Raw genomic sequence first — 27,161 nt, 5'->3', positions numbered from 1 at the left:
TCTAACAAATATTCCCCTTAACTTGGTGGTTTTGGATATTTTTTTAAAAAAATTGTAGTTAACGTGAGTATTTTTTTATTGCAATTCCAGCCAGCATTTCAGAAGTATAAAGCATGTGATCTGCCACCAGGATTACATAAAGCATTTCTATAGGTTGGCTTCTATTTCCTCATTCTACTGTCACTTCCCCATCCTGCTATGATTGCTCTCTCAACCAGAGCCAACATTATAGTTTTCTTTCTTTTAAAATAGAATAACAGAGTTGAAAGGGACCTTTTAGGTCATCTATTCTAGTCCAATCCCCTGCTCAAGGAGGAGACCCTATATTATTTCTGACAGCTGGTATTATTTTGCTAAGGCACAAACAAATCTTTAAAACCTAGCTGCATCAACAAAAAAACGTGTAAACTAAAGATGCCATATTCTAGTTCTGACCACAACTATAAAAGATTAATGCAATTAATGCCTGGTTTAGCATCAGACTAAATTTCTTCAGGATTGTGGTAAAGAAAAAAAAAATAGAAGGGGAGAAATACATTTACCACACTAAAGTACCAAAGACAGGAACGGGTGTAATGTAATAGTCCTACATAAATGTATTATCCTCCATCGATCTATCTGAAAGCATTTTTTTCTGGATTTGATGGAACTGACTGTTGGGTACATAGAGGTTAATACTTTAGGCATGCTCTTTTCAAACGCGGGGCTACAGGTCTTAAAAATAACTATAGCTTAAAGAAAACAAAACAAAAGGGGGAGGAACTTCCTCTTCACCACAAAGCCCTTCGCAGTTTCCATAGGATATAAGCATTTGAATTCCATTCCGCTACGAATCCCTTTTGACACTTCCACATTTTTGACATTTCTCAGCGGACAACCTTCCAGGCTCGGATACTGTGAAGAGTTAATTTCAAGGCAGAGGACTTAAGTATTGCTTCCGGGCATGCTCAGTATTTCCAAAAAGTGGGAGGGGGAAGAGAGAGAGAGGGGGAAAAAACAGAGAGAAGGGCGGGGGCAGGAGACATCTCTTCTGCTTAATGTGATTTTGAAACCGGCGTTGGACAGCATTGATCCCGAATAGCTGAGTGGTAAGTTTATTGTGTATTGCATCTTTGGGAAGCATTGGCTTAACTTGGATTTGAAAGGAGAGTATGAGGATAGAACCATCTTTTGGGTGCAAAAAGATCTCAAAACACCCGCAAACAAAACAAAAACAAGAAAACAAAATGATGACAACTCAGATTGAGCAAGCGAAGCTAGTGACTGGTTAAACATCTGTGCTGTAGCTGATATTTTTCTTTTTGAATAGCTTTATTAAATTTCAAAATTAAACATTAAAATGCAAACTAATATAAAAGGAAATCGGGACAAGTTAAAGGTGACAAGAAAAAAAAATCAAACAACTATATAGTAGTGACCTCCGACTTCTGTTCAGTACTGAGACAATTATAATAATTATTTAAATAAATTTATTTTACATATATTATTTAAAGAATTTAAAGAACTATTTAGATAGTTCTTAAATTTAAACTATTTAAGTTAAATAAATTAAAATTTTGTTTTAAAAGTATTTAAAAATTAATAATAATGTAAATAATAATTTAAAATAATAATTTAAACTCTAAGATTAAATAGTGGCTCATTTATCTTTTACAAGAAGCACGTGAGGTTGAGTGTATGCAAAAGCATGGGCTTTGTATTCAGGGAAGGTAGCAGTCGTCTGAAAGTAGGTTTTCAAATAAGCTTAGAGAAATTTAAGAACTTTTTTTGTTTTTGCATAAAATGAAGACTTGGCTTCTGCCAAGGAAATTGGGTGTATTTGTGCCCATGTGAAACATTAATAGTCCAATGCCTTCATTTGGATGAAACTTACAAAATATTGGAGATAGCAATGAGTTTTACAAAATTCTTTCTCAGATTGTATGAGATAAAGTTCCACCTATCATATGTTGCTGCCTGTTATGTGTTCTGAGAAAAGCCTGATTAAATTAGTTTACTATAGCAATGATTCTACTCAATTACAAAATGTAAGAGATTACATTTTGAATTACCTTTGTTCTCTACAATTAACAGGAACACGTAATTCTAGCACTCCTTTATACATATAAAATAGCTCTAGGTTTAACCAAAGTAAATTATGCGATGAGTCCATGGAAGACAAATGCCAAATCTGATAGTAATATTGGGTAAATGCCCAAAAGAAAACTCTTGAGGCTCTTCATATGATGGGAGAGAGAAAAAAAATCTTGCTTTGTAAACTGGAGAAAAAGCATAGGATGTGTTTTGGATTAGGACAAATTAAAATGTAACAACACCTAACAAAATTCATTGACCGGTTGTGAAATTTAACAGATTTTATATCCTCTTAATGAAGGTAATATTCCTGAAATTTATAGGTTTTTTAAATTACTATTAATTCCAATGCTAGTCAGGGAAAGAAAAAAAATTGTGATCTAAATTGAATTGATGGGTCTCTGGACCAGCCCAAAATCTAAACTAAACAGGTCCAAACTAAAACCGCTGTTCATCAGTAGTAAGACTCTTGAATATCTTCCATTCATCTTCATTTATCAACCCAGTTATCCCTTGCCGGATGGAGTCTGGACAATTGAATGGAGCTAACAGAGTGTTTCAATGTCCGGATGCCCTTCCTGTCGCCAATGCAGAGTTTTGTTCAGCAGATATATTCTCTGTGTGCCAAGATAAAGAAATATTTGCCTCTACCTAGGATTGAACTCACAACCTCCTGATTGCGAGGCAAGAGGCAAGGCATCACTTGAATATTCCTCTTGAATATCTTCCATTGCTCCAAGAATATTTTTCTGGCTCTGGTCACTCGGGGTCAGTCAGATCTAGTCAAGGTATAGCCTGAACATATTGTTGATGGCCTCAACATATTGCATTCTTTGTTATATGTTGTTGATGAAACTCCACAAAGCTGTTTGAGTCTAATGTTACTACAGGATTTGTGGCCAGAGCCCTATACCAGAAATAGTAAGCAATGTTCTTGGAAGATATTCACATATTTTTGTCCTGAACTTTGCCTTAAAGTTTTAGTATTAATAGAAATCATTCACTATTCGGTACTAATTTTTGTTTTTTTGCTTATTCCAGACATTTCTTCTATATCTGACTCGGCTTGTTTCATGGCACTCCAGAAGAAACTACAGGGGCTGGTTGCGGCCACCATTACCCCAATGACTGAGGATGGGTAAGTGTTTTATAGATGCTAAAAGCAATATTAGATCAGTTTTGTGGGCTCAGAAATTAATTTAAATGTACCATATTCAAACATCTTCAAATATAGGGGCAATGGCCTTCCAGATAGCAATAATTAACTAGTGCCTTGAGTCTTATCATATTTGTTTTTTTGGTTTTTGGAAGTATTTAACATGCCTGAATTGCCTGAAATACCTTTATTACACAAGTGGAATGTATACTTTGCAATTTTCCCTTCCTGTCTTCTACATTTGCTAAAATCCATTTTTCCTCTGCACCTTGCTTTTATCTTCCCTGTGTTTAATAATTACTTTGGAAAGGATTATTGGGGCTTAAATTGTGCATGTATATGTATCTCTATGTGTGACACTTATCAATATAGCTGGTTTTTTGAAAGGCTGGGTTAGGCATTGATTATCCTGGAGAAATTCTATATGAAAGTTGACATTGACTTGGTGGTACATCAATTTTCTCTATAACAAATACACCTGTCAGAGACTTTATCCAACTTTATCCATAACTGTTAAGGATGTAGATCACTCAATAACTCTTGTTTGGTAAACTTAAGAGCAGTTAGTGAACTATGGGGCTGCTGCTGATACTGTGCAAGGATGAAGACACCCAAAATTAGCTTTACTTCCTCAGGCTATTGAATATAATGTGATGTCAGTTTTGTTTATGTGAAGAATAGTTTTGAGCAAATGTAGTAAATTTGGAATGAGAATGTATAGCACTGGGGGCAATGCCTTTGCCCCCTTTCATATTTTGGGGACAAAATCTGTCTCTAGCTGGGAATATTTGAGACCTTTTGTTCTTCATTGATCCTACCTGGATTTTAATAGGGAAAGGTGATGATGGAAATGCCTTTCTGTGTGTGCTAAAATTTGTTCCAAAGCAAAATCTTGAAAGTCAAATCAAAATTCAACTCTGTTTTGAACCACTTTCTGCTTGCTTTTATTAACTATTTTTTCCCCTTCATAAAATGTACTTTGGGGGAAGTAGTAGAAGCTGCTTATTCAATCTTATTCACTATTTGGTGCCAATGACAGAAGAGGGGGGGAAATCTGAAGCTCTGTCTCTTTAAGAAGTTTAGTTTGAAAGATGTTACTTGTAAAAGTTTTATAACTGCTCCATCTGCTGTGTTCCTTTTTTTTTTCTGTTTAGAAACATCAATCTCTCTCTGATCAGCCGGTATGTGGATTACTTAATAAATCATCAAGGTGTCAAGAATGTATTTGGTAAGACATATATCATAACATGAAATTTTTCTTTTGAATAAAAAGAACAGCTTCTTGTTCAGAAATAGATACAGTATCAAATATGGATAACCAAGAAGAGATAACTATGAAAGGTGACTTATCCAGCATATGACCAAACAATACAAATTCAGTCCATTTGATTCCACTTTGTTCCTCTCTTGGTGTAAGTGGCTAATTAAACTAGTGGTATACTAACTAAGGTAAGTAAATTAATTACTAAATAAGCTAAATTTGGGATTATGTGTCCAAGAAAACTAGGATTTAAAAGCCCTCAACTGCCTTAGTTTAGCATCATTCCTTAAAAAGAAATAGGCTTACACCTAGCTTACAACTAGAGCAAGCAGGAGAGTAAATGGGAATGAAATTTGGAAGAGCTGATCTCTTCCAAATGCTTAGCTGATTCGAAGCAACTGTTTTGTGTTGGAGGGATGCTGTATTCACTTATTTGTTGAGCACATGATCTGAGGGGGAATGTCTTATCAACTTGTGCTGACGTAACTGACCTCATAATTACCTAGCAAGAGGATGGACCTGCATTCCTTAGCCATTCAAGGTTTAGCTAGACCTCTGTAGAAAGAAGATGAACAACTCAGAACTAGTGGTTGGAATAAGGGTACAGGGGAATAAGCAGGAGAAATAGTTTTGTGAGGAAGATTAAGAGGAGAAGGAACCATTGCAGTGGTGGGTTTCAAAATTTTTTACTACCAGTTCTGTGGATGCAGCTTGGTGGGTGTGGCAGGGGAAGGATACTGCAAAATTCCCATTTTTTCCCGATCAGCTGGAACTTGAGAGGCAGAAAATAGTTGGGGGTGGGGCCAGTCAGAATTTTTACTACCGGTTCTCCAAACTACTCAAAATTTCCACTACCGGTTCTCCAGGACTGGTCAGAACCTGCTGAAACCCACCTCTGACCCTTTGCATCACAGGTGCACTGAAGCAGTAGCTGCTGTGATATATTTGAATGGCAAATATATGCCAGTTATACCTGTTGCAAATGGAATTTACTCCCCTTCTGAAGGAGAAGCTGAAAGGACTGGAGACCAGCCTTATTTAAGATTCATCAGGAAAAGTGATGAACATGTGGGTATTATACAAAGAGTTATTTACAAAGGAATGAGATTGCCAAGAGGACGTGGCTTGCTTATTTATTTATTTATTTATTTATTTATTTATTTATTTATTTATTTATTTATTTATTTATTTATTTATTTATTTATTTATTTATTGGTTCGATTTATATGCCGCCCTTTCTCCGGAGAATCAGGGCGGCTTACAGTGTGTTAAGCAATAGCCTTCATACTTTTTGTATATACCTGCTTAGTAGGGCTTTCGGACCCCCCTAAATGGTGTTCTTTTTTATACAAAGTCAGCTTATTGCCCCCACAATCCGGGTCCTCATTTTACCTACCTCGAAAGGATGGAAGGCTGAGTCAATCTTGAGCCTGGTGAGATTTGAACTTGCAGTAATTGCAGGCAGCTGGTGTTACTTAATAGCACTTTAGTCTGCTGCGCCACCAAGGCTCTTTATCAAGGAACAGAGGAGACAAGCCCCAGTGGAAGAGAAATGATGCTTCTGAGGTGTCAGATGATACCAAGCTGATTGCTAATTACATAGAAGATAAGAATCACAGTTCAAAATTACTTCAGTAGGCTTGAACATTGTGCCAAATGGAACACAGTTTAAGGATCTGGGTATGTTGGCTTGCAGAAAAAGAGACTAAGTTAAACCACTAAACGATAGTGGTTTAACAATACCTAAAACACTGCTATATGCAAAATGTTCTCTACTGAAACCATGAGTAGAACAAAAAATAAAGGGCAGAAAAACTCAGGCTGAATATTAAGGAGCCCTGATGGCAGAGATGCTGAACAGTCTGCCAAGAACAATGATAAACAAACAATGTTTGTTTGTTGTAGGTATTTGGAAAGCTGCTCACTTAAAAGAATGGACTAGGTTTTACAAATACATAATTGACTCTAAAGTGTTGAACTGATAAATTGAAATATTTTATCTTAGATGGATTATCTCTACTGTCTTCAAATGTATTGATTACTGAAATTCTGAGATGTACCAATAAAGGAGAATATTTATAGCTCAGGGTTGAAATGAAGGATCCTTGGTGCTTTCTGAGCTTGCTTGTTTTCTTGTATGTAGACGTTTCATTACCCTAACTAGGTAGCATCATCAGTGCTAGTAAGCGACAGCTGTTTGCTGTCAGTTTATATTTTGGTGACTTGCTTGTCTGTGTGGGTGGGGGTGGTCTTAGAGATTCTTTGGTTGGGCTGTTTACTGATGGCTCTTTGGCAATTTCTTGATTGGGGTATTGTTTACTTGATCGTTGGTCTGAAGTTAACTTTAGAGTTAATCTATGCTGATCTGGTTGCTGAATACTGGTGGAGAGGTCCTGGAGTCTTTTTGTTCTCTTTTGAGCTGGTTGATTGTCTCTTTTGCATAGTATAGATCAGTGGTGGCGAATCTATGGCATGCGTGCCAGAGGGGGCACTCAGAGCCCTCTCTGTGGGTACACACGCTGTAGCTCTAGCACAGAGTTCGCCAGAGTTCATTATTAGAAAGCCAGAGGAACTGCTCCCCTTTCCCTCTCCATGCACGCCTGAGGACATTTCTTATATCGCCCGCCCCTCTGCTAACAGCCCAATGGGAGCGCTTCCTCCCTCCCCTGTCTGGGGTAAGGCGGGCAGCTCATATGTGGCATGAGGGTGCGGTGCGGATGGCAGCCTGTTGAGTCTGTGGCGAAGGTGATTCCCGTGGTGGGATTGGAGAGGAGTTAGGTTGGAGGGGAGCATAGCTCACAGCGTGGTATAGCTGGAGGGGAGCGGAGCTGGAGGGAAGCAGAGCGCTCGGGCCACAGTGTGGGCTTTGCTGTGCCAACCCTGCATGTGCCGCTAGCCCTGCCTTGTTGCCCACTGGAGGCTTATCTATAAGAATGTCACACAAAACACAAAACTAATTTTTATACAATCTTAAAGGTAAACCACAGAATTGCTTTCTCCAATCCTATTGGAAAAGAAGTGCATGCAGAATCAAAACATTTGAGAGAAAACTGCAGGTTTTTGAAAGAGACCTTGAAAGTGGGCAGCATGCACACAACAGCAAAAATCACATTAATTGTTCAAAAGCATGCCAAATGCAAACTTTTGCCTTTCAATAAAAAGTTGTTTGTATCATTGAAAGCTCTGTTATTATGTTTTTCTTTTAAGACAAAAGATGGTTAATGAGTTGTTTGAGTTGTATGAGTTGTTTTTTCTAAATTAAAAATTCAGTATTCTGGTTAAATTGCCCTTTTGGCACTTTGCGATAAATAAATGGGTTTTGGATTGCAGTTTGGGCACTTGGTCTCTAAAAGATTCGCCATCACTGGTATAGATGTTGTTAATGTCTATGTGTCTATTGATGGCTGATTTGTCAGAGTGCCAGGCTTCTAGAAACTCCCTGGCATTTTTGGATTTGGCCTGGTCTATTGTCACATTTTCTCAATTGAAAGTATGGTTAAATTTATCTATACATTGTGAAATTAAAGAATTTTCATCATGTCTTCTGACTGCCAGTTGGTGTTCATGGATGCATTCTGGCAGTCTTCTGCCCGTTTGTCCTACATAGTAGTTGTTACAGTTCTTACATTGTATGTTGTAGATAACTCCTATTTTTCTCCTGGGGTTGCTGGGTTTTTTGGTTTGCTTAGGGTGTTTTGAAGGGCTTTCGTTGGCTTGTGTGCTTCACTGATTCCATGAGGTTGTAGTAGCTTGTTGGTGGTTTCTGAGGTATTCTTGATGTATGGTAGTGTAATTCTTTTTAGGGTTTGTGTTGGTTGTGCTGTATTCGGTTGAGTGGTCAGGGACGTTTTGATAAAGTTGTGTGGGTATCCATTTTGCTGGAATGTGTTGTATAGATGCTCCATTTCCTTTTCTGCTGTTCTGGGTTGCTGCAGCCCAGTTTGGGCTCGTTTAAATAAAATTCTTATATAGCTTCTCTTGTGAGAGGTTGGGTTGTTGCTTTGGTAGTAGAGCACCTAGTTAGGATGGGTGGTTTTTCTGTAGACTTAATGGAATGTTGACTTCCTCTTGTGAGATGCCCAAGCTTTTTTGTCAATTCTTTTGCAATGTAGGGGTCGCTGATAGAGATATGATTGGGAGGAGGAGTATGCCAGGTTTGCGTATTTGGAGGCATACATAGAAGTGTGGGAGGATGGGTCTGCTGCTTCTCATCCGCCACTAGGTTTCTGAGGGCTGCTTTGTCTTCTGTTGTAAGTTGATTCTCTTTCTGTCTTCTTCCAATGTGTAGAATGATCTTTGTCTAATGTTTTCTGGGATCTCTGTGGCACGTTTGGTGGTTTTAAATGTCCCTTCTAGGGCTGCAAAAAATTATAGGTGATTGGTATCATCTCTATTATAGTTGAGTCCTTTTTGTAGAATCCTGTGTTCTGCCTGGATAGTGGGCGGTTGAACTTGTTGGCCACCCATTCAAGTTCTGATGTTTCTTTGGTTCTGGAATTGAGTTTCAGGAGTTTGCTTTGCAGTTTGGTTTTTCTTTTCTCAGCATGTCTCTGGGATGCATTCATGATGGTGGTAGCCAGTCTCTCCATGTGCTCTGGTGAGAAGGTCTGTTCCAACTATTCTTTGAAGTTTGCTATGGTGAGCAGATTTTTGTTTAATCTGAGATGTGTGCCTATGACCATGAGCCATATCATTTTTCGCCCACTTTCTTGGGCTATTTTCAGTCCAGCTGTGCAGTTGATTGGAGGTTTGTACCTGACACTGAGAGGTGAGGGCATGCAGTCGGAGGTGTGTATGCGCAAGAAGAAAAATTGTTCTTTGGTGGAAGTGTGCCTGCAGGCAAATTTTTCCCATTTGCGTGCTGTCTGAAGCCATTTGACACCCTAGTTTTTGTATTATATCCGTGTTCACAGGGATGTAGATTTCTTTGTCCTCCCTTATTTCTTTTGCTTTTTGTAGGTATTGTGCTCTGGCCATAATCACTTTGGTTCTGCCTTTGTCTGTCTATCTTTGCAAAAGAGACAATCAACCAGCCCAAAAGAGAACAAAAAGATGCCAACACTTATCCACCAGTAATCAGAACCCAGATCAGCATAGATTAACTCCAAGGTTAACTTCAGACCAAGGATCAAGTAAGCAATACCTCAATCAAGAAACTGCCAAAGAGCCATCAGCAAACAACCCAACCAAAGAATCCCTAAGACAACCACCACAGACAGGCAAGACACCAGAATATAAACTGACAGCAAACAGCAGTCCTTACTACGGTAGCACTGATGATATTACATAGTTAGGGTGATGAAATGTCTGCAAGAAAACAAGCAAACTCAGAGAGCACCAAGGACACTTCATTCTGATATGTAGCTGGGAACTCCCAAGTATCTGACACATTTGATGGACAATAGTGAGAAAGGCTTCCTACACAACCAACAAAACTTGGGAGTAAATAGTAAAACCATCACAAATTAGAAATAAACGCATGTAAGTTGTAGATGTACTGAACTGAAAAAATATTTAGTTTTCTCAATATTAAGAAAATGCCTGTCATCTTTGCTTGGTTTTTCCATTTTGATTTTTCTAGTTGGTTTAGTTTTAATTGCTCCTGCTGGTTTGAATGACAAAACAGTTCTGAATAATTTTGCTGTATTTTTATTTCCAAACATGTCTGTTGTGATTGTTCCCAAATAAAACTTTTTTTAATCTGCCACCTTTTGAGGGATGTGGCCGAGTGAACTCTATGGAGATGCCATCATTAGGTTTTGATATTTACAACCACGTTAGATGCTTTGGAGGGAATGAAATGTAACACTTCTTTTAACTTTCTTTGTGAAACACTTTATGTTCTATCTTTTTATACGTCAAATGTATATATTTTAACAATAGTAAATGGAACAACAGGAGAAGGTCTATCCCTAAGCATTCAGGAGAGAAAACAGCTGGCAGAGGAATGGGTGACTCAAGGCAAAGATAAGTAAGTAATTTTTGTGGCAAAGGTTGCAGTGTTTTCTGTGAAATTGTTGCCTAACTAAGCAAAAACACTAGATTGTGAAATCTGCATTCTCCAATTGCTGCTGTTGCTTTGGGGGGGTGTTAAATGCCAGTGAGTGAGATTGTTTTCACAGAACATTGCAGATGTGATCGTTTATAATAAGTTAATTCTTACTTGCAAATTCTCTGCTTCTTCCTATTGTTGAGCAAAGAGGAAAAATAGGAAGTGATTACTATGACAGTTTTTCTCAACCTGATTCATTTCAAAACTCCTGGACTTCACTGTTTATAATTCCTGATGGTTTGCTATGCAACTGTCAAATTAAGTTCAACACATCTGGAAGAAACCAGATTGGATACATTGAAGTAGTTATACCTGCCTTATTTTGTCTCAAGCAGGAGATGGGCAGATGCACAGGTTTAGCCATCTGTTAGAATTATCTTTTTCACCTACCAGTTTTCACTGCCTGGTCAGGAGAAACAATAGCAATTAGCATTGCCGTCACATGACGTATTGCAACACTTTTCCTTTGTGGAGCTGGGGTGGGCGTGGCCTGCATGTGACACATCCAGCCCATGGGCCGCCAGTTTGACACCCCTGGTTTAGACCTTAGACTTATATACCACTTCACAGTACTTTATTCTGTAAGTAGTTTACAGAGTCAGCATATTACCCCCAACAATCTGGGTCCTCATTTTACTGACCTTGGAAGGATGGAAGGCTGAGTCAACCTTGAGCCAGGTAGGATAGGCAGACTAGGCAGAAGAAAAGAAAATTCTCCACTCATTAGATCTGCAACCCTATCTCCAGTGTGGAGGCCAACATCAGCTGGAATGATAAAATAACTGACACCCTGAACAATAACTGATAGGAGTAATTTTAAGCTACCCCAGTTATGGATTGGCAATAAGGTGAAGGTAACATCATAGGAACAGGTTAGAAAGCACAAGAGATACCAACCCATGTCCATAAAATGGTTAGATACTAGTAGGGAAAATCCACAAATTGCTGGCAATGAAAATAGCAATAGCACGACTTATATACCGCTTCATAGTGCTTTATAGCCCTTTCTAAGCGGTTTACAATGTCAGCATATTGCCCCCAACAAAATGATCATGAGCTGGTAGAAAAAAATTCTGAAGTTTTGAAGTTAGTAGTATAAACGCCTTTTCAAGGAAAAGCTCTCAACTCTTAACAGATACAAAATAATTAGAGGTTTGACTTTTTTCACTTAATATGTAGTTTCAGATAAATGGTTCTGGACACCTGCATGTAAGATTATATGATGTAATTGAAATTACTCCCTTTTTTGGAGATGTGTAAAATACAAGTAGTCCTCAACTTATAACCATTCATTTAGTGACTGTTTGAAATTACAACAGCATTGAAAAAATGACTTATGACCATTTTTCATACTTATGACCATTGTAGCATCCCCATGGTCATGTGATCCAAATTTGCACCCTTGGCAATTGGCATGCATTATAGCAGTTGCACTGTCCCAAGGTCATGTGATCACTATTTGTAACCTTCCCAGCTGGCTTCCAACAAGCAAAGTCAATAGGGAAAGCCAGATTTGCTTAACAACTGTTAAGTAACAATTGCAGCGATGCACTTAACAACAGTGTCAAAAACGGTTGTACAATGGGGCACTACTCACTTAACTGTCTTGCTTAGCAATGGAAGTTTTGAGCTCAATTGTGGTTGTAAATTGAGGATCATTCACATTGCCTCCAAATTTTGAAATTCAGACTTGATGCAATGAGATGACTATAGAGAGTGAAGCCAAGGTATCAGCCAAGGCTGTTGGCATGGTGTTTTTTTTTTAATAAAATGGGCATGTCCAAAGGCTTGATAAATCCATTTAAACGCATCTTCTCTTCAGCAGTGGCTATAACAATGGGGCTAAGGGATATTTACATTTCATATAAGGGGACATAGCTCTTCCTCCTCCTCCAACTCTTCCCACATAAGATTGCTAAAATGTGACTTTATCAATGATAGACAGCAGGGTCATATAACACACAAAGCAAGATAATATTGTGAAATAAGTAATCATCAGTTTAATTATCACCACCACCATGCCTTGATAATCTCGGCCTGTCATCAAAAAATTTTTTTAAAAAAAAATTCCTTTCCCTACAGGCTGGATCATGTAATAATTCATGTTGGATCACTGAGCTTACCTGAATCCAAGGAACTGGTGAGTGTGTCTATTTATGCACTTTTCTCTTTGTCCGTGCTTTGATTTTTGCGCAGCAGAATACTGAGAGCAAGGAGAAAACTTTTCCAAACAGGAGGCATTATTCCCAAATATGGTCTGAGAAATCAAAAAGGGAGCCAATTTCATTATCGCCATAGTTGTTGGCCTTTCCAGGTAAAACCAGATAGGAAACATGATTAGATGAACCAGTTCTACTTAAGGCTTTATTAACAGAATTTTGTAAGTTTAAAGGTACAATAGTCCCCTACCATTTTTGACTGCCTCATCAATCAGGGTGGGTTCTTCCTAAATTATTTCTTCGTGTGACTGTTAAGCCACTGAGGAGCTTATACAGTCTGACATCAGCAGGTCCTGTTGTCATACTAACTGTTTAGCATTACTCATTTTCAACATTATTTATTTAACAATAGTCATATAAATATCTCTTTTCAGTTCATTTCCTTTCTTCATTTCCAGGCCAAGCACGCAGCTCAGATAGGAGCGGATGGCATATCGGTCATTTCCCCTTTTTTCTTCAAACAGGTGAATAAAGGTGAATAGATCATTACATTGTATCAAATTGTTTTCCCTACTTGTCAGCCAAGTTTCATAAACGCATAAGCGTGTAAATCAAAGTAAGATGGGCAATCTTTTGGTTAGAAGTTTGGCTCATATTAAAGATTCTGCAAATGTTTTGAATTGAAAACTGCACTATTATTCAGAGGAAGCTCCAAGCTCTGCAGAGAAAGCTGTTTGGGAGTTCATAAGCTGCTCACAGCTGTGATAAAATATCGGAAATGGTAGTGGTTTTTGCAAAACCAGCTCTTTAGCTGACTGCTGTTTCCAACCTATAATTTTCCCTCCAGGTTCTTCAAAATGCATACAGACAGAGCTGTGTGTTTTTTGGTGAGAGTGTAGAAAAAAGATGAATATAGCATTGCATGCAGATGATATATGAACAGCCCGTATCTTGTGAAATCTTAGCAGCCAGATGCGGTTTACAGAAAAGAAGAAATAGATTTTTGGAATCCTTGTTGCTTCCTTGATGATAAAAGGCAAAATGAGCATGCTGGGTTTCTGCAAATTAGAGTGATTTACACAGAAAAGTCCAGCTTTTATAATTCTATTCCTTTCATTTCAAACTGGCTAAAGAAGATTCTATGAGAATCTTGCTTGGAAAGAATTACTTTTTGTTTCAGGCATCTACTAAAGAGCCTGCCAAGGTATGAACATTCAAGGAAAAGCTGAAACTTTTTCTGTTCTTATTCATCCTAGACACATGCCTGAATATTTACAAGCAGTGAAGATACATTTGGTTTAATTGAGGGTGTCCAACCTTTTGGCTTGCCTGGGCCATATTGAGCAAAGAGGAATTGTCTTGGGCTACATATAAAATATATAATATACAGATAGTTCTCGTTTAGTGACTGTTCAAAGTTACAATGACACTGAAAAAAAGTGTCTTATGGCCATTTTTCACACTGATGACTGTTGCAGGATCAAAATACAGATGCTTGGCAACTGGTTCATATTTATGACTGTTGCAGAGTCCCAGGATCATGTGATCATCTTTTGCGACCTTCTGACAAAGTCAATGGGGAAGCCAGATTCACTGTTACTAACTTAGCTGCAAAGATTCACTTAATAACTCTGGCAAAAAGGTTGTAAAATGGGGAGAAACTCAATAACTGTCTCACTTAGCAATAGAAATTTTGAACTCATTTGTGGTTTTCAGTCAAGGACTACTGCCTGTAGTTTTATAATATAAAATCATATAATAATGTTAATATAATATATAATATAATAATGTTAAAAGTTTATGATCTTGTGGGGTTGGGTTACTAGATTTCCAGAACCCCATGGGGCCTGTGGGCCACAGGTTGGACATGCCTGGTCTAATGGTTAAGGTAACAGGCCAGAAGCCAAGAGACTATGAGTTCTAGACCTCAGCATGAAAGTTGGCTGTATGACTTTGGACCAGTCACTCAGTCTCTCAGCCCATAACATGAGGCTCAAGCATCAAGCCAGTCAGTCAATTCTTGTCACAACTAATGGATCAACATTTGATCTGAAAAAAGCAGACCTTGTGCACTTGTGGGAAAATGCTAAGAAGAAGAAAAAAAGAAACCACTGTTTAAAGTAATTAATATGAATTCAACAGCTAAAATCTTCAGTTTTGACAACCCAGTGCCCTTCGAAAGGGCTGGAGTGAGGTTCCATCAATCTTTTCCAGCATAGCCATGGCAGTTCTGTCTGGATGATGATAAAATAACCAAAATGTGTAAAATTGAAGAACACTATCCAAATGAAAGCCCAGAGTAATGCTTTTCCTTTTGCTTTCCCCATTTTCAATTATTCTATGTTCCACATTGCTTCCCTTGTCCTACTTTAGATGAATTGGTTGCCTTCTTCCGGGATGTTGCATCTCAAGCTCCTAATATCCCATTCTATTATTATCACATTCCTCCAATCACTGGCATTAAATGTAAGTGCTACAAATGCAGAAATACAGTTTGTTTCAAAATAACTTTGGTTATACACACTTCTGTTTTATTTATTCAGTTTACGTTTTAAATTTCCGTAATTCATTTTCACTGTCTTGAATTTTTAAACCATGTCTAAGTAATCTTCCTTTAAGGCTGCTACTCTATGCTTGTTTTCTTCCAAAGAAACTTTCTTGAACACACTAGAATTGGTTTATTGGTAAAGACAGAGAATAAGACACTTCAAAATAATGTAGTACAGGTAGTCCTCAACTTACAACAATTCATTTAATGACTGTTCAAAGTTACAAAGGCACTGAAAAAAGGGACTTAAGACCATTTTTCACACTTATGACCGTTGCGGCATCCCCATAGTCATATGATCAAAATTCAGACGCTTGGCAACTGACTCATATTTATGACCGTTGCAGTGTCCCAGGGTCATGTGCTTATCTTTTGTGACCTTCTGACGAGCAAAATCTGGGGAAGCCAGATTCACTTAACAACCATGTTACTAACCTTACAACTGCAGAAATTCAACTGTGGCAAGAATGGTCATAAAATGGAACAAAACTCACTTAACAAATGTCTCACTTTTAACAACAGAAATTTTGGACTCAATTGTGGTCGTAAATTGAGGACTACCTGTAGTCAAGTCAGGCCCAAATATCTTAATTGGGAGTGGTTTTAAATAAATATCTGGAAGATGCCACATTGCAAAAACCTAGTCTAAGAAAAACTTCCCACTTTTAATAACTACTCTTGGCTTTGTTGAATAGAATTGCAACACAGTATACATGTGTGATAATTAAGTTTATTTTTAGTTTATTATTGCAATGATGCAACAGTAATAATGACTCTTACTTGATCAGACTTGAACTCTTGGTTTACTGCAAATCTCTTTTTGTACAGTTTGTGCTGAAGAATTACTAGCTAGTATGAAAGAGCAGATTCCCACCTTTAAGGGGGTGAAGTTCAGTGACAGAGACCTCCTGGATTTGAGGCAATGCCTGCAAAAAAGTGAACAAGACAATTTTGTATTTATGTATGGTGTGGATGAGGTAAGGGTTTTATATAGAATGTTGTCAATTATAGTGGACACAAGGTGGCTTCTTCTGAGAATACAACGAAATAGAGTTGTATTCTGAATGCTGAATATTCCTAGTGCTTTCCTTGACCAAAACATAATATATTTTAATGAAGATGCATGCTCTACTTGGCGAGAGCCCTTGTCTTTGACTGGTTTGGGTGTAAAAGCTGAAATCTGTTGAGTAGAGCAATCCTGAGAGAGAATGGAAAATCAATAGAAGGAGGGAATGAATAGCTGGATGGGCTGTCCAGGGAAATAGACGGGGATGGGAAATAATTGCCATCTTGCCAGAGGACCTTTGTATGTCCAAAACAACATGACTATATTATTATTGAATGGTGTAGAACTATGTCAGTTACAAGTGGTTTTACTGGAATACTTCTGTTGGCTGCAGTAATGTGTAAATAAAACCTACCATTTTTCTTTCTTACTAAGTAGCAACTGCTGAGTGCACTGGTGATAGGAGCAAATGGGGCAGTTGGAAGGTAAGTTGTCTTTTGTACATGAGCGAAGAGGCTTTATGAATTGGGTGCTATATCTTCTGTAGAGGATCGCCACAGGCAACGTGCTGAGTCCAACTCACTGCGGGACAAGAGTTACACTAATATCAAAGAAATGGTACAACAGAATCATTAAAGAAAGGATATAAAAGGAGGGACAGGATGAAATGTGAATGGCGAACATTAAAATATTTTTAAAATTTATTTTAAATAATTAAATAGAATTTTTAAATTGTCTCGTGAGTTGGCTATGGCAAGCTGGATGTGGCAAGATGTCCCATTCCCTTCTGTAGAACAGTCTTTCCCAAATGAATGCGTATTAAGGTGTGCTTGAACTGTAACTAAACTTCCTAGCCAACTTTATTCTAATTATCAGCCAGCATTTTTTCCCAGATCTTTTGAGACATTAATTAAAAGCACCCATCTTGAGAACTATATTCTCAGAATTGTTTAGCCCTTAAGAATTAAATATTAAGAAAAATCCTTCTGAGTCCTATTAGATAAACCCCAAGTCTCATTGCAATTCTGATACATTTAAGGGCCAATTAATACAACTGATGGTGAATAATATTGCATTGGTGTAATTAATAACGGCATGTGAATTATTACCGTACTTATTACTGAGACATATGTATAAATGTGAGAACTAGCATAATGTTACTTATACTTTTGAACAGTGTCTAAACATTAACTTTTGAAGTCTAAGCTGTTCAGGCATGGTTTGAAGCACTCAAGAGCCAATCTTCTGTTTCTTGAATGTTTCCATTTGTACACATTCAGTTTTCACATATAGATGCTAAAACTTATAAACAGAATTCCTACTTTCTCTACCTGTGAGTGTTGGTAGTTTGTGGTATACCTATTGTTTGGGTCATGTCAGCAATGAAGGGGGCAAAAATGTGATTTAGGTGATTTAACCACATAGCACTTAACCATGCTGGTAATTTTGAGATAATTTTTACAATCAGAATTACTCCCTTCTATATAAGAAAAGACAATACTTTTAATTTGAGCCATTCTACTTTAGATTTTGAATTAAAACACACATGAAGAACTCATTGCTCATCTCTTCTGTAGTTTGAATTGGATCAATTAAGTTGTAGTTGAAATGTGAATATCTTTGTTCCTTTTGTATAACTGCACAAATGTCACAGGAGTCCATTAGATAAATATCTAGGTCCGTGATGGCGAACCTATGGCATGCGTGCCACAGGTGGCATGCAGAGCCCTTTATGTCGGCACGCCAGCCGTCGCCCCAGCCCAGGTCCACTGCACATGCGCGCACCTCCCATCAGCCAGTTAGTCTTCTGGTCTCTGCTGCGCATGCACGGAGGCAGGGCCTTCCCCGATCTCTGCAGGTTCTACCCTCTGCAGATGCTTCTCCGTGGCAAGAAAGCAGGAGAAAGCTAGCACACGATGGGGGGAGAAACTGCAAAGATCTGAGGAGGCACAGAAGGCAGGAGACACTCAATCGGGGGAGAAACTTTGGAGATCGTGGAAGGTAGGAAAAAGCTAGGATTCCATGGGGGAGAAACTTTGGAGATCGCGGAAGGCAGGAAAAAGCTAGGATTCCATGGGGGAGAAACTTTGGAGATCGCGGAAGGCAGGAAAAAGCTAGGATTCCATGGGGGAGAAACTTTGGAGATCGCGGAAGGCAGGAGAAAGCTAGGATTCCATGGGGGAGGAACATTGGAGATCGCGGAAGGCAGGAAAAAGCTAGGATTCCATGGGGGAGAAACTTTGGAGATCGCGGAAGGCAGGAGAAAGCTAGGATTCCATGGGGGAGAAACTATGGAGATCGTGGAAGGCAGGAGAAAGCTAGGATTCCATGGGGGAGAAACTTTGGAGATCGTGTGTCGGCTCCTGTTTTTTCCAGCTGCCAAGTGCTCATTTAGAGAAGAGGAGCTGGGGAAGCAGGCAAGGCGCAGAGCCGGTAGGCAGGTGTCGGGGAAGCGCTGAGGGCAGCATACGCATCTGGGATGCCCCTCTTTGGGCTTTCCACTTAGGTGGCGATAGGTGCAGCCAGTCCCTGTCCACCACCTGCTCGACCTGCAGCTCCCAGTGGGAAGGAGCCCAGGCAAGCCGCTTGCCATGCTGTCTCACCAGGGAACGGGCCGGTACCTAGTTGTCCTCTGGTAAGAGGTATGCCGTCCCACTTGGAAAAAATGGGGGGGGGGCGCATTGGGGAGGGCATGCATGCGCAGTGTGGGCGCGTGTGTAGAGGGAGCGTGGGGGTGTCGTGCACACATGCGTAAATGGGGGCGCGCATTGCATTATGGGTTCCGGCATGCGGGAGCGCAATAGCGCTCACGTGCTCAGACTTTTGGCACCCAATGCCAAAAAGGTTCGCCATCACTGATTTAGGTCTAGGCTATTAGGGATGACTGGTGGGTGACTCTTTGACCTGTCCTAACTGAAGAACCTGTTTCTTCCTGTTTATATCTGCTTCCCTATGTGTAATGTTTTAAATACTTAAATAATAAGTAACAAGGCTTTCCTCCTGTCTCCCCACCCCAAGTACTTATGAACCAGCTAATTTTCTTCTTTTCTTGATTGTTGATTGTTAGACTGTTTCACTCTGGAATATGCATGTATACACATTTTTAAAATTTGAGGGGAAATGCTTTCCCAAACTCCAGTGTGAATGGAACAATCTGCCATTAAAATTAATTGGGGGTTGGAAGGAATATTGTTTTTAAACAGGAAGGTTGAAGAGACACACTTTTGCTTGTATGAAAGGGTACTAAGCAAAGGATTCCACATTTTTTAATAACAATTCCATGAAAACGTAGACTTCTGATCATTTCTAAAATTTGATATCCCTTATACAGGGGGCTCAGTGGCCAAGACGCTGAGCTTGTCGATCAGGTTGACAGTTCAGGGGTTCGAATCCCTAGTGCCGCGTAATGGGGTGAGCTCCCATTACTTGTCCCAGCTTCTGCCAACCTAGTTCGAAAGCACATAAAAAATGCAAGTAGAAAAATAGGGACCACTTTGGTGGGAAGGTAACAGTGCTCCGTGCGCCTTTGGCGCTGAGACATGCCACCCACACGACCACAGAGACATCTTCGGACGGTGCTGGCTCTTCGGCTTAGAAACGGAAATGAGCACCACTCCTAGAGCCGGAAACGACTAGCACCCATGTGCAGGGGAACCTTTACCTATACGGTTGGACATCCGGCACTGGAATAATACTGGTACACTGTTTGCTTTGCTCTAATTGCAATTGCAGAAAGTTCTTGCTTAATGTCAATTTGTTCAGTGACCATTTGAAGTTTTGACAGTGCTGAATGAAAGGACTTCCTACCGGTCCTTCAGGTTCCAGTCATTGCAGTACCCCTGCAATGAACAAAATCTGGGCCCATGTAGGCCCATCCACATTTATGACTGTCTTTTGACTGACTGCCACCAGCCCTCCCCATGGCCTGATCCTGCTACATTTCCTGCTGCACTGTGCACCATTATTGTTCTGGCCGGGGCCTTTTTTCATGCAAGTACAGTTGTGATTTTTCTTATGCCTTGCCAAGGGCATCCATTCATAGGCCAGCCAGGGGTTCCATTCGCATCCTAGTCAGGGTCTTCCTTCCTGAAAGAAGCTTGGCATATGAAAGAAGACCCCAACTGCCCTGGCACAAAAGGAGAACCCAACCTTCCTTCACATGCTTGTCTTCTTTTGCGAAAGAAGGCCTGGTTGGAGCACAAAAGGAGGCCCTGGGCACAGTGCAAGAGAAGTAAAGGCTGCACCAGTGTTAAAAAAAAAAAAAAGGCAGCATGAAAGAATCCCCCAGCCAGTACAGTAGTGATGCCTGGTGCACCAGGCAAGGGTCAAAGGTGGCAGCAGGTATGTGGGTGGCAGATGGGTGAAGTTCAAGAGTTGGCAGAGGAGGCAGTCCCTTACTTTATCAAGGCTTGGGGCTGTAAGGGAGCAAGCTTGGAAAATGGTTTGGATCAGGGTATATCTCACCTAATAGACAATGGGATTTGGTTAACAACAGCAATGGATTGCTGGGATTGTGGTCACTAAGCAGTGCAGTCACATCATGTTGCATTTTATGACTACAACACTTAGCAGTGGAAATTCTGGTCTCAAATACTGTTGTTAACCAACGACTGCCTGCTTGTGTAGACAAGTCTTGAATGCTTTAATTTACTTTTCTCTCTTTTTTTTAACAGTACATATAACTATCTGGGCAAGGTTCATAACTTAATACTGGAAGCTTTTGCCTCTGGAGATTTGAATACAGCACAAAAATATGAGGTATGATGTTTCTGGCTGAAAAGTAAGTTTTAAGGTCAAACTTAACCTCTGATGAATTACATGGATCCATTCATGTTAGTTTTATTTTCTAATAGGAAAGTGGTTTGCCATTGCTGCCTTCTGGATTTTTGTTGTTGTTACTTTTCACTTTAGCTTAGAACCTGGGATCTCCCACTGGTAGGACATTAACATAAACAAGTAAACTTAACAGATCACATAATTAGATCCCTCTGTGTGTGTGTTTGTGTGTGTTTGTGTACTCGCGCGCGTATGCACATGTGTATGTGTCTGACTAAAGCCAATTGCAAGTTGCTTCTTGTTTGCTATAATTACCACTGGGAGTCCGGCATCATGTAAATTTAATAAATTAAACTAAATTAAAAATTAAACCATAGCATGTATTACAGTCCTTTGAATGTATTATGAAATTGAAAGAGTGGAATTGATTCAGAAATATTATACAGATTAGAAGAGAGTGGAACAGTGTTCCACTGTTTGGATGAATTAATAGAAAGAGACAGAAAACGACAAGACAATGGCAACAGACTTCAAGCATTCCTAAACAATTTCCTAAATTAGATTACTGCTGATGGGAACATATCAGGTTGTGATCCATAAGAGGTCTGAATCTGAAAAGAAAAATGCTCTAAAATGTCCCCCCTTTCTCATTTATAGAAATTAGTGTGAAATGGCATAATAGAATGTAACTCTTTCAGCCCCATTAGTCCTCTGGGATCCAATATATCAATACAAATCTTGGATAATTTTGCCTGAAGTAAATATTTAAAAAATTGGAATGTCATCTGTGTAATGATATCTTGCTTAGTATGCTCAGGTAGATCCCTCTGCTATTATTTTCTGAAATAACATGTCCAAACAGGAACTAAAGTGCAATATAATGATTATATGCTCATTATCCTCCCCAGAAGGCTTTTATGACTAATAGCCTCAAAAGCAACTGAAAATTCCAGAATTAACAGTCATATTTGCTCTTGATAAGGTCTTCTAGATGTGATCCAATCAGTGTCCATTTCAAAACCGTACCTAAAACCAGATTAAAATAGAATCAGGTAATTAGTGTCATAAAAGAGAATCTGGAATATAACAACAGTTCTGTGTAATGAATCAGATAAATGTTAGCCTATATAGGTCTTTTGAATCCCAGAATTGTTCTTACATTCTTATCATTCATACTGGCCAACAAAAACAAGAGAGATACAGTATTTTCCCTTTTGTGCCCCCCCCCCCCCGTTAACACCTTATTCTCCATGAATTATTTTAAAGTAATTTTGACAACTTCCAAGTTGACAACTATAGACTTCAGTGTACATTGTGTGAAGAATTTATGTAGGAACTACTCAATCCAACTGCCTTGTTACAAAAGAATATATTTAAGTAACCTTTAGCTATTACAATAGTTGCTTCAGAAACCTTTTCCTGATTGTTTCCATCAAGACAATTGGGACAGACCCACAGCTGTGTATTGGATTTGAATATAATACTGACTGCATTAAATGAATAATAATAATACTTTGTTTCTCTTAGTTCTGCATTCAGGAGTTCTTAGGCTTTCTCATTTCACTAGGTAAGTACTTCAATAATTTAACCCATTTGTTAAATAGCTCGCTAACATTGACTGAATGCTTCTCAGTTTTCCCTAAATAGTTTCCATCTCCCAGAAGTTCAGTTCTGTAGAATTCCATTCAAGCATGTTTCATTCATTTCTTTTACAAATTGCCCTTCATATTTTCTTCTACTGGTAGTCCTCGCCTAAAAGTAATTGGGCCTGGCAACTCCATTGTTAAGCAATGTGATCTTAAAGTGCAATATCACACAATAGTGCTGCTTAGCAACAATTCCAGCAGTCCCCAATTACTGTTGTAAAGCAAATCACTACATTATTAAGCAAGGACCTCATGTGACCACATCTTTTGATTTCCTGCTGGCTTCCCCATTGATTTTGCTTGAGGTAAGCTGACAGGAAAGTTCACAAATCGCAATCACGTGACTGTGGGGCATTGTAAAGGTTAGAAATCTGGGCTGGTTGCTGAGTGTCCAGATCAGGATCACATGACTGCTGGGAGGGGGGAAGGGCAGGCTTCTAGGAATGGTTCTAAGTACTATTCATTCAGCACTGTCATAAATTTAATCAGTCACTGAATGAGTGGTCATTAATCAAGGGCCACTGTGGTTCTAGATTTCTTGTTTTCTGTTTATTCAGACACTCCTTTTCCAACTGCATTTTTAAGGATTGTGTAGCTATTGCAATCTGAAGCATGTAAACGGTCAACTGATCCTTAAAGAAACCATGTTTTGCTAGGATCACATAGTAACCATTTACTTCCAGGCAGTAAAGTTACACCTATTCCCACTTCCTTAACTCTAGCCCAGCTAAAAGTGTGCTTTCTTTAGGAGCCATTGACAGGTTCAATGATTGTACCCATCCTAGATTTGAAACAACTCTTATACTTTGAATCTGAATCCCTATCTTTTTCATTTTAGTAGAGGTTCTCTTTGATCTACAACCATTCATTCAGTGACGACTCAAACTTTCCATCAATGCTGAATGAATGGTGGGTTACAACCAGAGTTCTGGCTATCCCAGTACAACCACAGTCACGTGATTGTGATCAGTTACTTACGTTGCAACTTATGACTGGTTGTGATTGCTATCTGCAACCTTCCTTGCTAACTTCCCTACAAAGCTGGCAGGAAAGGTCACAGGTCACTAGGGTATCTTCCACCATGCACCTTCCTCTAGTTTCTCTATACCTAAATCATGCTAGTCTTATGCACTCCCTCACATCCTCCCTGAACCTTCACTGTACCTCCTTTCTTGCACAGCTCCGCACACCCTCCACAACTCTCATTGCACCACCCTCATGTACCCTCCCCAACCCAGACTGCACCTTTCATGCTCCCCTTCACACGCCCTCCTCAACCTGCACTGACCCACCATTGCAATTCTCTCACGCACTTCCCCTTCTGGCAGAAGCAACTTGCCTGTCTGCTGGCCGGCGACTTGCAGCTTTCTGCCAACTTCCCCCTGACTTTGGTCATGAGAAGCCTGTGGGAAGTTGCCTCGCCTAACAACTCTGTGATTTGGATAAAGAAAGCAAGCAGAGTTGCAAGGATTGCCATTGCTAAGCAATGTGGTTGCGTTTTATGACTGCATTGCTTAGCCATGGAAATTCCAGTCCTAACTGGAAGTCGAGGACTATCTGTATTACATTAACACATCACTAAAAAACTATCAATTGATATGCTATAGTATGTTAACTGAATGATTTTTGCACTTTGGGCAGGCTTTGGTGTTCCACAAATCAAAGCAGTCATGACATTATTTTCCGGGATCCCGATGGGCCCACCACGACTTCCACTTTCACCTGTCTCTGACGACTTCATTGTTAAAGTAAAAACCAAACTGGAAAAGCTGAATATGTGTCTCTCTGGTTCAGGTTAAACCTCATGGTGATCTTAAAAGAATATCCATATAATTTGATAAACAGGTAACTTGAAATGTAGTATTTGAAATACTTGAGGATTGCACCATTTTCATGAAGTTTCATGAATTTAGTCTGGACTACTTCTTATCCAGAATGATCTGGCCTTGTTTGTGTGGAAGATGATACCTGCTTCTAGTCTGCCAATGCTGTGAAATTTTCCAGGGGAAAGAAAGTAACTTTGAAATAGGAGGATCTTGTTTCCAACAAATAAAGAAGTCTTATCTCCTGAAATTTTTCTGCAATCTTAGAGAGCATGGAACAATTTAAGCAACTGATTTATTTCTTATTACTTTCATATCTTGAAGCAATATGAACAATAATGTAGCGTTCAAAGCTCTGCATTTATAGAACCCAAACTCTAGAAGTCTTTTACATTTACTCTTGAAATTTGCATACTGTTGAAAACTTGAAATAGGAACATGTCCAATTGGAATTATGAATTGTAATTAACAAGTGTTTTCTAGCTTTTTTTAAAAAAAACAAGCACCATTTTTTTAAATAATGAAAGAGTAACCAAAAAAAGGAATAAAGCTAACTACACACTCCTTGCCTAGAAGGCTGAACAACAAATATCATTTAAAAAAGAAATAACCTGGGATTTCATCTCAATTTATCTAGGATACATGCATTCATCTTTACAAAGAAGTAAATCATGAAATGGAATTTATTCTCAGCATGATGTTTTGAGCCTTATGTTTTTGTTTACTACCACGCTTTTTAACCATAGGCAGCCTATGAAATAAGTATTCGCCTCAAAGTATATTATAATATTGGGGAGGAAAAGGGGAGGATTGTTATACTAGCCTTGGATGACAATGTTTTGATGTGAAAATGAGTAAAGCAGGCATTTCCTTGATCAAATTGAAATTCTAACTATTAGAAGTTTTCTAGGGTCAGGAATGATAAAGGAGACTACACTTCATGGAAAGAAATTTATTTCCATCTGATAAAATCCTGAGTATCACCTCTAAGCTACCAAATCTATCCCAATTAATTATGGGAGTTGTAGTTCAAATAAATGGATGAAACAGTAGCAGATACTATCATTTTGTGCAGTTCTTAAAAGGTAATAAGATTTTGAATTTAAAACAACACTCAATGAAATTAACTTGTTATATTTTTTTAACCCATGCTATTTGTAGCAGATATTCCCTTTTGCTGGTCAAATAAGAAAAATAGTGTTAAATACATCCTGACCATTGTATGTTTAGCATACAGGTATTCCTTGGATTATGACAGCAATTGGGATTAAGATTTCATACCCCTGAAAATGTATCTTAAAATGTGTTGAACATCTTGCCTGTTACATTAGAAGATGGGCAAGATATTCTTCATGAGAAATTGTTCAGCCCTTTGTTTCTAAATGAAGATTGCCTTTTAAAATTCTTTCTATTATACTGGTAATCCATTAGTTTTTGGTCTTGTAGAAAACAAGGAACTTCAAAATCCGATCATATTCTTTCTTTATATCTTAATTATAATGTGCTTCCAGGTTGGGTTTTAATGAATAATTGTCCACCCATCATTTATACTTGCTGTTTTTTCTATAACTACCATTAATTTTCTTGCTGCCGAAATTCCATCAGTGAGAAAAATATACAAGGGCTTCATGATACCTTTTGATAGTTACAAGTAGGAGTCCTCTGCTTAGAAATACTATTATTGTCTGAGCCATACACTTGAGTTGGTCGAGTAGGTGCACTTTCAAACCTAATATCAAATGTATTTCTGCTTCTGTTAATATGGAAATACATTAAATGTTGACAGAACAGAGGAAAACAAAGAAGAAACCACTGATTGTTTCATGCAGCTGGTTGTCTGCTGATAACTGATTGCTAACTACTGCTAATTGTTTCCCTAAATGCTTTGATTGAATAAAGATAGTTTCCCAAGTGACTGTGCAATGTGTCCAACTGGAGTATTGCTTTTGATTACCCTTTTGAGGTAGATGGGAAGTAATTGTTCCATTTTACTCTGCCTTGCTTAGATCCATTTGTAGTACTCAAATTTTAGAACAAGTTCAGAGATGGTTACTGAAGTGGTGAATGATGTGGAAACCAAATCCTTTGAGGGACAGTTAAATGATTAGATTATAGGAAAGACAAGTGAAAGGAACATATAGTAGTGTTTTCAAATACTTGAAAAGGATGGGTTGGCTTATTTTTTATTGACCCAGGGGGCAGACAAGATCCAATGCCATGCCAAACATAAAGAGGAATTTCCTGACTGTATGAGCAGGCTGCTTTATGAAGTGGAGTTCTCCTACAACGGACTTCTTTGAACAGAACCTGGATGGTCACCTGTCAGAGATGCTTTAATGCAGTGACCTCCAACCTTTTGGGCATCCAGGACCAGTTCTATGGAGAGAGGTTTTCCATGGACTGGTGGGGGTGTGGTTTTCCTGTGCTGCCTGCATTGCGCATATGGGGCTTCGATTGTTTGCATGTCCCAGTTTCTGGCATGCTGCGGACCAGTGCCAGTCCACGGTGTGCCCCCCCCCCCGAGCTCCATTTTTGCTGGCAGAGGGTTGCAGGAGGCCATCCCAGCTGAAAACGGGCCTGGGGGGTGCACTTGGCCCCCAAGTTCCACCTTAGCTGGCAGAGGGCTAGCAAAAGAAACTAAAAGCAAAACAAAACAAAACA

At 39.0% G+C, this 27,161-nt stretch overlaps 1 protein-coding gene across 1 annotated transcript; it reads left to right on the top strand.

Annotated features, from left to right (window-relative positions):
* Positions 1-775: 775 nt before the first annotated feature.
* On the top strand, positions 776-26,416 carry NPL (N-acetylneuraminate pyruvate lyase). The gene is made up of 12 exons (XM_034409650.3): positions 776-1,088; positions 3,115-3,211; positions 4,384-4,457; positions 10,374-10,461; positions 12,625-12,682; positions 13,160-13,235; positions 15,075-15,167; positions 16,078-16,226; positions 16,694-16,740; positions 20,929-21,013; positions 22,559-22,598; positions 24,319-26,416. Exons 2-12 carry the CDS (start codon positions 3,147-3,149, stop codon positions 24,474-24,476), a joined length of 933 nt encoding a protein of 310 aa, XP_034265541.2. The 5' UTR covers positions 776-1,088; positions 3,115-3,146; the 3' UTR covers positions 24,477-26,416.
* Positions 26,417-27,161: the final 745 nt, after the last annotated feature.

This window comes from Pantherophis guttatus, chromosome 3, assembly GCF_059756535.1.
Source record: "Pantherophis guttatus breed Tessera chromosome 3, ASM5975653v1, whole genome shotgun sequence".
NCBI lineage: Eukaryota > Metazoa > Chordata > Lepidosauria > Squamata > Colubridae > Pantherophis > Pantherophis guttatus.
This window is presented reverse-complemented; position numbering and strand designations above follow the sequence as displayed.

What these genes read in the sequence shown, in the direction of transcription:
- NPL (XM_034409650.3), top strand. Translation starts at nt 3,147, where the DNA reads ATGGCACTCCAGAAGAAACTACAGGGGCTGGTTGCGGCCACCATTACC. An exon ending in CTTCAAACAGGTGAATAAAG is followed by an intron (nt 13,236 to 15,074) that starts GTGAATAGATCA and finishes GTCCTACTTTAG; the next exon opens with ATGAATTGGTTGCCTTCTTC. An exon ending in GCAAATGGGGCAGTTGGAAG is followed by an intron (nt 16,741 to 20,928) that starts GTAAGTTGTCTT and finishes TTTTTTTAACAG; the next exon opens with TACATATAACTATCTGGGCA.